This window comes from Microtus ochrogaster, unplaced genomic scaffold (genome assembly GCF_000317375.1).
Source record: "Microtus ochrogaster isolate Prairie Vole_2 unplaced genomic scaffold, MicOch1.0 UNK153, whole genome shotgun sequence".
Lineage (NCBI taxonomy): Eukaryota > Metazoa > Chordata > Mammalia > Rodentia > Cricetidae > Microtus > Microtus ochrogaster.
The window spans coordinates 57903-69647 of NW_004949251.1; the positions used below are offsets into that span (position 1 = coordinate 57903).

Sequence of the window (11745 nt, forward strand, 5' to 3'; positions counted from 1 at the left end):
GCCTCTGCCTCTGCCTCGGGCCTCTGCCTCTGCCTCTGCCTCTGCCTCTGCCTCTGCCTCTGCCTCTGCCTCTGCCTCTGCCTCTGCCTCTGGAGGGATTAAAGGTGTGTGCCATCACTCCCTGGCCAGTTCAGTCTTTTGAAAGCTGTTGAAGCTGACTTGCTGGGTCAGCAATTTGTCAGTTTGGGTAAGTGTTCTATCTCTGCACAATGAAATGGAAATTATTTTTCCGGTCATTGGGTATCATCTTATATTTGGAAATTAAATAGAATTAACTGTGAATTTCAAAGTCTTCCATCTTTGCTGATTTTTTTCTCTACTTCTTCTATCAGTTATAGAAGTTGTTCAAATCACCCATCATGGTTAGGTATTTGAAAGTTTTTATTTTAGTCCTCTTAATTTTAGCTTTTCTATGTTTTTGAGGCTATGGTGTTTATGCATTAACACTTAAATATGAGGTCAGCAAGATGGCTCAACAGGTAAAGGCACTTGCCACCAAGCCTGGTGATATGAATCCAATCCCAGGGACCCACATGATGGACAGGGAGAAATGGTTCCTGAAAGTTGTCCTCACCTCCACACATGTGCCATGGTGGGTGACATACATACATGTGCATGCACATACACCCACACACAATAAATGTAATTTAAAAACAAACTTAAATATGCTATATATTTCCGCTCTACCGACATTGGTCATGTTATGACATTTCTCTAAGAAATTTCTAAAAGTTTCTTAAATTTCAGAATAAATTAAATGGTAAATCTCACTACTTTCCTTCTGCTATGCTTACATGGCACACATTATCCTATCATTTTACCGCCACTGGCCTGGTGCTGGTAGCTTATCAGGACCTCTCTTCCTGGAAGCTGGAGACTCCAATCTTCTCCCTGTGTCTCACCTCCTAACATCTGCTACCCTTCCCTCAAAGCAATCGTTTGTACAACTCCAAGGGTAATCTTGTCGAATGTCTATTCCATATTTCATGCTTGGCTCCAAATGCACCAGTTGCTTCCCAGATCCTAAATCAATGATGGTCTTTACTTGATATTATTTTATGCTCATGAGTGTTTTGCCTGCATTGTATGTCTGTGCACTATTTGAATGCCTTATCCCTGTGGAGGTCAGAAGAGGATGTTGGATCCCCTGGAATTAGAATTACAGATGGTTATTGTTAGGTTGGGAGCGTAGGCCCCAGTCCCTGGCATCTATCTCAGCCCCCAGGCCTGGTCCGGACTTCAAATCCCAGCAGGCCAGGTCCTGACCCCTCCCTGGGGGTGGGGTCAGGATCACTCCCCAGGGTACTTAAATGATCCCCCCAAAAGAAGAATGCGTGGTCTCCCTTTCTTCCTCCCAGGGGTCGCGGTCCTGCGGCTTCCCGGTTTCCCCCTTGGGGTCACCCGAGAACACAGATCTCCCATTAAACCTGGATATTTCTTAATTTGGCTTGTTTTGATTTGGCTTGATTGGGAATTTTTGCGTCGTCAGAGAGCTCGCTTAGGAAATATTCCTAACAGTTATGAGCCACCATGTTGGGGCTGAGATCCAGACTTTGAACCTCTTCAAGAACTGCTAAGCCATCTCTCCAAACCCCACCCTCTTCATGTTTACCTGCACACCACTAGACAATGCAATCCTTAAGGAAGACTGTGGCTTTCCACCTTCTGCTCAGCCGTGAGCAGTTTGTGCTGAACCAGGGACCATGCCTACCTGTCTACCTAGTTCAATTATAAGTCTTTTGCCCAGATGAATATAAAAATTGTTCCATTTTTCTGTATTTGGGTCCCAGACTCTTTCTCCCCATATCTTCCAGCAATAATAAGTGCCACCAAAAAAAGTCTTTAAAATCCCAGAATCCCTGAGTTTGGGATTAGAAGATACTTGTTTCTTTATTCTATGCCTGCCCTGCATACCTAAGACCAGCCAGAAGCCCCAGTAAGAATTCCATATAAACTTGACTAATTCCTGTTGAGTGGGTTTGTCTGTACCCAAGCTAGAGAGAACTCAGTGTCCCAGTAAAGCATTCTTAATTTCTGACTGGCCTTTGATGTGACATCTTTCTCCCACTCCAAGTTATAAAGCCGTGTTGCATTGACTATGAGGTCATCAACACTGATGAGTCAACCATCAGCCTTATAAAGCTTCAGAATCTCTTGTAAATATGAGTCAGGGCCTGAGTAAGAAGCTGTCTCTGTTCAATTACTAATGTCATTGCTGGGGCGCGCTGGACTCTTGCATGCTGGTGTTCCCCAACTACAAAGTGAGAAACTCAACTTTTTATGCCTAGACCATTATTCTCAAAAAGCCACAGAGAACTTAGTCATTCTGTGACTTTTCCCGGGAAGATGAGAGTAAATGTCTCCCCCGGCCCTAGAGAGTACACCAAAGAAACTCTTCTACCCCGGTCTAGCTTGGTGAGCCAGTGACTTTTGGAGGGTTACACACAGGACTCAGAGGAAGCGGCACCCCCCAAAACCGACTCCAGTGTAGGAATTACTCAGAGAAGCTGCATCCCTGCATCCCGGAGATCTTTGCACAGCTTGCAGTCAGCATCATCAGAGAGGATGCCCCTCCCCCAGCGCTAGTTAATGCTCCTCTCAGCTTGGGGAAGGGGCTGGCAATCTTGGGACTTTGTAAACATCCTGGGTCTTGTAGTTTCATTAGCTTCCCAAGTCTTGTGAGTCTCCTTCCTCTGAAGGAGTTTTCATGTGGAACTTAAATGGCATTAGTTACAGGGAAATTTAGTAACTTTAGTTCCTGAAGTTTTCAGATAAACACACACTGGTACTTCTTTTATGAGTCTGGATTTTTTTCTTATTTGAAGTTTACTTAAAGACAGCCCCGCCTGGTTTTTCTTTCATGACTTTCTTCCTCTGCTGGAGCAGTGACCCCTTTTCTTCTGGAGAGCTCAGGCCCTGCAACCTGCGGGGAAGGATTTCTGTCCTGAATTTCTGCTGCTCAGAGCGCTATTGCTAGGGAACGCAGAGGCCCTGGGGTGGGCCACCCTCTAAGCGGTTGTCAGTCACTGACACCCTTGTCCTCAAGCTCTGACATCAACCCTCACAATAACTGTGACTACAGACGGTTCTAGAAAACAGAAGGCAATCGTGGACCTCAGGGTTTTTCCCCCGCACATGCCATATGTCCATCTTATCTCTAGTTCAAAGTCACGTCAAAATCTTACCTCCACCCGTCCAAGAGTGATGTCATTATGATGAAAATCCCACCTCAGGATTATTTCTCATACTGAAGGTTGGGTCTCTCCAAAGAAGTACCCAGAGCAGTAGAGCTATGGGAACAAAAGGAACAAAAGAGGGCTCTTCCCACCTTTCTTTTTCTTTCTTTGATTTTGTTTTGTTTTGTTTGCTGGTTGTTTTTTTTTTCAAGACAGGGTTTCTGTAGCTTTGGAGCCTGTCCTGGAACTCACTCTTGTAGACCAGGCTGGCCTCGAACTCACAGATCCGCCTGCCTCTGCCTCCTGAATGCTGGGATTAAAGGCGTGCGCCACCACTGCCTGGCTAGAGGGCTTTTTTCTTTTAAGATTGACTTTTCATTTTATGTATATCAGTGTTAGCCTGTATGTATGTCTGCACTTGTGACAGCTCCCCTGGAACTGGAGTTACAAACAGTTGCTAGCTGTTTTGTGGGTGTTGGTGTGCCTGGGCCCTCTGCAAGAACAAGAAGTGCTCTTAACTACTGAACGATCTTTCCAGTCCAAGGGAGGGCTCTTGAAGCAGCATAGCCTTGATTTTTACCCAGTAGTCAATAAATCAAACAAAGCTTTAAATGTTTTATTTTGTTTGATTGATTGATTTAGTGTGTGTATGTACATGCACACACAGCAGCGTGTGATGGTCAGAGAACAACTTGTGGGCACTGGTTCTCGGCTACCTTACAGGTTTCAGAGATTGAAGCTCAGTGGGCAGACCCAATGGCAGGTGCTCTAAGCTATTAAGTAATCTCTCTAGACCAAACTAATCTTTTAAGAGTTTATAATTTTATTACTTTATGTGTATATTTTGGTTTTGTGTATATATGACTGCATATGTTTTGTTTTGTTTTGTTTTTGACCTGATATATGTCTGTACCTTGATATCTGGTGCTTGTCTCTGAGGCAAATGGATTGGCTTCTCTGTGCATTCCACTTTGCCAGAAGGCAGTGTAAGAAACCTCATGTTGTGGACTACCATACAGATGCTAGAATCAAATCTAAGTCATCTGGAAGAGAATCCTGTGCACTTAACTCCTGAGCCACCTCACCAGCAAGCCATGTCTCCAGAGCGTCCCCCAAACAATCCTTTAAAACTCAAACAAGCCTGGAGTTTTATAAAGGAGACTACGAGATTCACATGGATTGTTACAGTGTGAACAAGATGTTACAAGTCCATACATCTGGCTCTGAGGAACATGTGGCAGCTTTTAAAGCATTTTATATTTATTTATCTTATTTTAAGTGTATAGGTGTTTTGTCTACATGTATGTGTCTGATGCCCAAGGAAGTCAATATAGGGTGTCAGATCCCCTGGAACTGGAGTTACAGATGGTTGGGAGCCACCATGTGTGTGCTGGGAGTCAAACCTGGGTCCTCTCCAACAGCAGCAAGTTCTCTTAACCACTGAGTCATCCCTCCAGCTCCCGAATGCTCACTTTTCTAGCGCACTGGTGTAGGATGTTTGCGAGGTACACAGCCACAGACATCCCAGCCCAGGTCCCCAGATCCCTGTAGTTTAGATAGTGAATGTACACTAAAAGTCGTGACGTTCAAGGCTTGGCCCCCAGTGTGGTGTTAATGGAGATGGTAGAGCCTTTAAGTGGGAACCAACTGGATATCTTAGGTTCAGAGGGTATTGTGAACCCCAGCTCCCTCCTCACTCTGACTTGCTGGCCATGAGGTGAGTGGGGTTTGCTCCTCTGTGCACTTCCACTTTCCCGGTCCTGGAGGGGAACTCCAAACTGTGAGCCATATGACTGGTGGCTCAGCTGGTAAGAATGCTTGCTGCTCTTGCAGAGTACCAGAGTTTGGTTCCTAGGACCGTAACTCCAGTTCCAGAGGATCTGACACCCTCTTCTAGTGTGTGTGTGTGGGCGGGGGGGGGGGTGTATGAGCGCGTGCATGTGTGCTCAAGAGCGCACATACACTGATAAATATATTCACACAAACGTGAGCACACATACCTAAATAATAAAATCAATTAGGTCAAAATAAGCTTTTCATAGTTTATACTGTATCAGGTATTCAGCTATAGCAACAGAAAGCTGTCTCGTAGCTTATTTCCTCCATTGTTCAAGTTTTAATCATACTGGTGTGCTCTCCTTTTTCTAAAATTTATCTGTCTGCCTCTGGTTTTTCCCAGGCTGACACCAACTCCCACCATTATTGCCACCCTCAGGTCTGAAACTCTCTACTAAAATTCTGCCTATCCTGCAAGATCAGTTCAAATTTTACCTTGTCTGTAAAGTCTTACCATTTTGAAGAAAAACAAGTGATGAAAAATATTTTTAATTTTTATCTTACATGTGTGGGTGTTTTGTCTGTGCACTATGTGTGTGCTCTGGAGGTGAGAGGTGGGTGTTTGGTCCTTCCCTACTGGAGTTACAGATGGTTGTGAGCTGTCGCTTGGATGCTGGGAATTGAACCCAGGTCCTCTGCAACGAGTGCTCTGAACCACTGAATCATCTCTCCAACTCCAAGATGTATTTAGACACATAGTTCTCTTGCATACTTTCTTAGCAGTTTCTAGTCTTGGGATGCAAAAAAAAGCAAATTGTGGTTCTTTCATAACTTAGTGGAATGTCCATCCTCAACAGGCCAGAGCAAACAGTGGGATACAAATTGGAAGAGGTCTGTAGAGTTAAAGCATTCTCACACCCACAGCTCCCTTTGAAAGAAAGTAATTCAAGGTAACTTCTCTATACAAAGTCACTGACAATCTGTGCCAAGTTCCTGACAGTGCCCTTCTGGCCTCCTACCTATTGAGAGCCTTGGTTTCAACTCTGCCCTGCATTGGATGGCAAGAACTGACCAACTAGACTCACAGGTGGTCTCCTAAACCCAGGCAACACACTATCAGGATGCTTGTGTCCTCAAGGATGGAGAGCTCTTTTACCAAGGAAGTGGTGGGAGGAAACAGTAGGAGTCCTGAGGCTAACACCATGGACTGTCTACCTCTTTGTCCTTAGGCAGCAGCAAGGCCCTTTCTCTCTGAGCAATGGCTTCAGGCAGAATGAAAGGCCTATAATCCTAGCACTTGGAAGGCTGAGAAAGGAAGATCGTAAGTTTAAGAGTAGACTGAACTTACACTGGGTATTGGGGCCGAGGGGGGGAGCTGTGAGACTATAGGCAAATAATCGTGTGGAGGGACCAGCAGCTGCTGCTCTTCTGCTCCTCCTCATCGCTTCCTCCTCTTCTTCTTCATATTATTCTCTTCTTCAGCTACTTCTTCTTTTCTTCTTCTCTTTTTCCTTCTTTTGTCCCCCCCCCCTTTTTTGGTTTTTTTTAAATAAGGTTTATCTGGGTAACAGAGTCCTAGCTATCCTGGAATTCACTCTGCAGACCAGGCTGACCTCAAACTCACAGAGATCCACCTGCCTCTGCCTCCTGAGTGCTGAGATTAGAGGCAATCAACACCACCACATGGTTTACCACCACAGCTCCTTAAACAGCAGGTGTGGACTCTATACAAAGCTTTGACACCGAGGGTGAGGCTCGTGAAATGCAATGGGAGTCCTGAAACATCGGGCAGCAGTTAAAGGTCTCTGAAGGCACAAAGACAAAAAGTTAGCTCAAAATCAAACGTGTAGCCCAGCATGGTGGCTCATGCCTGCAATCCCACCACCACAGCAGAGACAGAGGCAGGAGGATCTCCACTAGAAATTCAAGGCCAGTTGTCTGGATATGGAATTCCAAGACAGCCTGGGCTTTGTGTCAAGACCTTGTGCCTCAAGATAAGCAAGCAAGCAATCAATAAATAAACAAAACACAAAACAAATTCTTGGTGCAGCTAGCATCACCTGCCTGTGTTGCACTGAACAACCTCACTGAAAATTGGGTTCTGACCTGAACACATGCACTTTGTTCTGCACCCTTCATCACAGTACACAACACCAACAAACACTGCCTGGGATGCCTTGGCTCAGACTTAGAACACTGTGTTATAAACCGCATTGCTTTCCCAGTCTTATGCTTACATAGAAACATAATGGTTTATAGAAAATTAAGACTAGATTGTCCTACCATCTTTTATCAGTATGTAAGTTTCATACTGTATTATAGCATGTCTTTGAATTATTGTATATGTGAATGTTGGAAATTTAAAACTGCTCTTTGAAACACTGACATGAATTTTATTTTTTTGAAAAATCCAAATGAATTTTGGCTTGAGATTAGGGTAGAATTTCCAACAATTTCTGAAATGGTTCTAAACAAAACTGCCGTTCCGTACTATGCACTTGCACAAAGTGGAGTTCTCAGTATTGAAAATTATGAAATTAAAATATTCAACCACTCTCAGCAGATGTTCCACATCCAGTAATATCAAATGTTCAGCCAAGTTTTTTTTTTCTTTTTGATTTTTTTGAGACAGGGTTTTATGTCCTGGAACTCACTCTGTAGACCAGGCTGGCCCTGAACTCAGAGATCTACATGCCCCTGCCTCCAAAATGCTGGGGCTAAAGGTTAAAGGCATATGGTGCCACCACCACCCAACTCTGAGATTTAATTCTTAACCTAAAAATACACAGGCATACCTATCACATTAGTATAAACTTGATTTTCCCTGTAAATAATTGCTAAGGTAATACATATGCCAAAGAGTCATTCTAGAAAAAAATCTATACTTACTATGAGAAAATGTTTGATTTGGAGACCCATTTATATATACCTAGGATCATATAAAATTTTCTCAGCAATCTGAAGCATAAAAAGTCTAAGAACTGAGGTTGGAGAGATGGCTCAGTGGTTAAGAAGCTGGCTGTTCCCGTAGAGTACCTGGGTTAGATTTCCATCACCACATGGCAGCTCACAAGCATCTGTAACTCTAGCTCCAGGGGCTCTAATGTCCTCCTCTGGCCTTTGCCGGCATCGAGCACACAAGTGGTGCACAAGCATCCGTGCAAGCAAAACACCCATGCACATAATACAAAGATGTTTTTAAAGTTCCGGACTGAAATCTCAAGGTCCAAATCAGGAGCAGAAGGAGAGAGAGCACGAGCAAGGAATTCAGGACCGCGAGGGTTGTACCCACACACTGAGACAATGGGGATGTTCTATCGGGAACCCACCAAGGGCAGCTGGCCTGGGTCTGAAAAAGCCTGGGATAAAACCAGACTCGCTGAACATAGCGGACAATGAGGACTACTGAGAACTCAAGAACAATGGCAAGGTTTTTGATCCTACTGCACGTACTGGCTTTGTGGGAGCCTAGGCAGTTTGGATGCTCACCTTACTAGACCTGGATGGAGGTGGATGGTCCTTGGACTTCCCACAGGGCAGGGAACCCTGATTGCTCTTCGAGCTGATGAGGGAGAGGGACTGATGGGGGGGGGAAATGGGAGGTGGTGGCGGGGAGGAGGCAGAAATCTTTAATAAATAAATAAATTTAAAAAAAATGTTTTTAATTTTAAAATCTCTAAGAAAGAAGCCCTGAACTAAGGCTCGGTGGAAGGACTGAGGTGCAGTTGGACTTCAGCTGGGTGCAGTATGAAAGCAAGTTAGTATCTCCTAGTGTGGCGGCACAGCCTTTAATCCCGGCACTCTGGAGGGGGGCAGTACAGGTGGATCTCTGGGAGTTCCAGGCCAACATGGTCTACATACCGAGTTACAGGACAACCAGGAATACATAGGAAGATTTGTCTCAAAAAAAGGCAACTTAGTATCAAAAGGAAGGCAGAGTCAAGTAAATTTCTAGGGTGACCATCTTAAACATGAGACGAGGAGACCCCGGGAGACTGGCTGACTTGTCAAGAATCTCTGGCAGTAATGGCTGAAGGTGCAGATTTCTAGACTCCTGGGGCTCCCTGAATTAATTTTGGGTCTCCATGCACTCAGAAATGTGTCACTCTCGACAAATGTTTCAGGATCCCCACATCCAGTCATCCAACCCCATATAGGGTAGCTGCTCACAGGAGAAGCTAGGGTTCAGTGGTTGGTCTCACTCTGTGATTATTTGCTTGTATTCTCATGACCACTGTAAGACCCTGGAGTCTTTGGAGGTAGAAAGAGGGCATCAGATCCCTTGGAACTAGAGTTACAGACAGTTACAAGCCTCCACGTGGGTGGTGGGAACTCAACGCAGGTCTTTTGAAAAAGCAGCCAGTGTTCTTAATTGCTGAGCCATCTCTCTAGCCCTGAATTTTTATTAATAAAGTTGGGGTTAATATCGATAATTAATATGGGCTTAAAGACAAAGGTTAGGAGAAGGGCGGAGGCACAGGAAAAAGTAAAACACACCTAAGAGCATGGCTATGGGCTTCTCGAAGAAAAGCTGAGGAAAGCAAGAATGAGGTGTGAGCATGGCTCTCCTGTAGAGAGTTGCCTTTGCTTTGTTTGTGTATTTATTTTTCAGCAAAGCTAACAAGCACAGGCCACAAAGCACCTTCTTTGCATCTACCTTTACAGTTGTAGTCTAGTCGGGTGTTTCCCTTATCAAATTCCCTCCAGATCAGAAAACGTCAGTCCACCCCAGCAAAGGGGTGTTGAAAGAGTAATAAATTCTCTCCCTGGAAGAGCTACCAAAAGGGAACAGTAGGATAGGAGCTGGGAGCAGATGCCAAAGCTGTTCCCTGTAATAAGAATGAGACATCACCCTTTGAAGGATTGACTCCAAAAGGCAAGTGACGTCAGGGGATCCAGGCAATTCTTTTTTATCTCTTTTTTTTTTTTTTTTTTGAGACAGGATTTCTCCGTAGCTTTTTGGTTCCTGTCCTGGAACTAGCTCTTGTAGTCCAGGCTGGCCTCGAACTCACAGAGATCCGCCTGCCTCTGCCTCCCGAGTGCTGGGATTAAAGGCGTGCGCCACCACCGCCCGGCCAGGCAATTCTTTTGAGAGGCAATAAATCCTAGGACTTTGGAGACCTTAGAACACAGCTGAATTAGCAGGAAGAGAGGAAAATTTAGATTTGGGGAACCAGCCTCTCCAAATATTAAGAGTAAGGACTCACCCAACGGCTCTTCCTGTCTCTTTGGCCTCGGCAGCAGAAGCCAGATGACGAAAGGAACGTCATCCTTTGGAAAGCATTGCAACAAGACGCACACACGTTGTGCTGTGGCTCTAAGGCCTACCACCTTCAGAAGTCTACCTGTGGCAAATGCGGCTACCCTGCCAAGCACAAGAGAAAGTATAGCTGGAGTGTCAAGGCTAAGAGACGAAACACTACCGGGACTGGGCGGATGAGGCACCTAAAAATTGTCTACCGAAGATTCAGGCATGGATTCCGTGAAGGGACAACCCCTAAACCCAAGAGGGAAGCTGTTGCAGCATCCAGTTCATCTTGAGGATTTCAATCTATCATAAAATAAATGTTCTGGTTTCCAAAATGGGAAGAAAAAAAAAAGAACTCACCCAAGGCAGTCCCCAGGAGAAATCCTATTTTTACGCATTAAGAAGAGTACATTCTACTGACTGGTCTCTTCTCACACCCCTACAGGCCACGCGGGCTGAGGAGAGAATGGGAGGGAGTGTTAAGGTCTCAGTCAGTGTTTTAGGATTTCTGTCGCTGTGATGAAACACCATGACCAAAGCAACTTGGGAAGGAAGGGGTTTATGTGGCTTACACTTCCACATCACTATTCATCAAAGGACGTGTATCCTCCCTCCCACACCCACACGTGAGTACACATATTTACATACAGGCACATGTATACATAATCAAAAATAAAAGTATATCATAAATAACCATAGCAACAACAAAAAGATCTCAGCCACTAGCTAGCCCAGATCTTACAAGTTCCTGCTTCGGGGTTGGCACAGAAGGCAATTCTCAAAGGCAATACCTCTTTGTTGCCACACGGGGGCTCCACACCAGGCTTCTGGAGGAATTTTACATTTTTTTTTTCTTCCTTCCCCTGTTATTACAAAACAAACATATGAATTGAAGGTTAGGAAATGCCCCCCAAACAGTCTGTGGTCTCTCTATTAACATAAAACTACTGACACTGCGTTAATGTATATGCTTCCAAACCTGCCTAAACTTCGTTAGACATACAATTTTATATGAACATTAGATGAACATGAATAATGCACATGATAACATACATCAGGAGGGGGTCGGATCTCTGGAAGCTGGACTTCCTTACAGACAGTTGTGAGTCATGTGGATGCTAGAAACCAAACCCCTGCCCTCTACAAGAACAAGTGCTTTTAGCGGCTGAGCTGTCCCTCCAGCTCCATTCCAAACATTTTTAAACGACGGCATTTTATTCCATGTTTGTCATTTAAATGTTTATTATAATACACATATTAGAGAAAATCCTACACGGATTCCTCCTGGGACTTATCAAGCCATTTTTCTGTTGTTGGAAGTAGTCATTCCATTTCAAGGCAAAGATAGGAGTGCTACAACTGGCCAGTTGCAGATGCGACCGAGCCAGGGGTGCGCACTGCCCGCCGAGGCCATGAGCCCACGTTTTATCCAGCCAAACCAGGATGCCACTGCTGACTGTCCCTCCCGCACCAACACTTGTGCTGCAGGACCGCAAGGGGCGGGGCGACGCACGGGGCCGGGGCCGGAGGCCGGGCCGAGGCGGG

General features: G+C 45.0%; 1 protein-coding gene and 1 pseudogene across 1 annotated transcript in view; both read left to right on the forward strand.

The window, feature by feature from the left end:
• The first annotated feature begins 10203 nt into the window (after positions 1–10203).
• On the forward strand, positions 10204–10508 carry LOC101981368 (annotated as a pseudogene).
• A 1104-nt stretch (positions 10509–11612) lies between these two features.
• Znf746 (zinc finger protein 746) overlaps positions 11613–11745 on the forward strand; it is a 22131-nt gene continuing 21998 nt past the window's right edge. The window contains exon 1 of the mRNA XM_013355519.1: positions 11613–11692. Within this exon, the coding sequence (XP_013210973.1) occupies positions 11613–11692 (80 nt within the window). The remainder of the gene's footprint in view (positions 11693–11745) is intronic.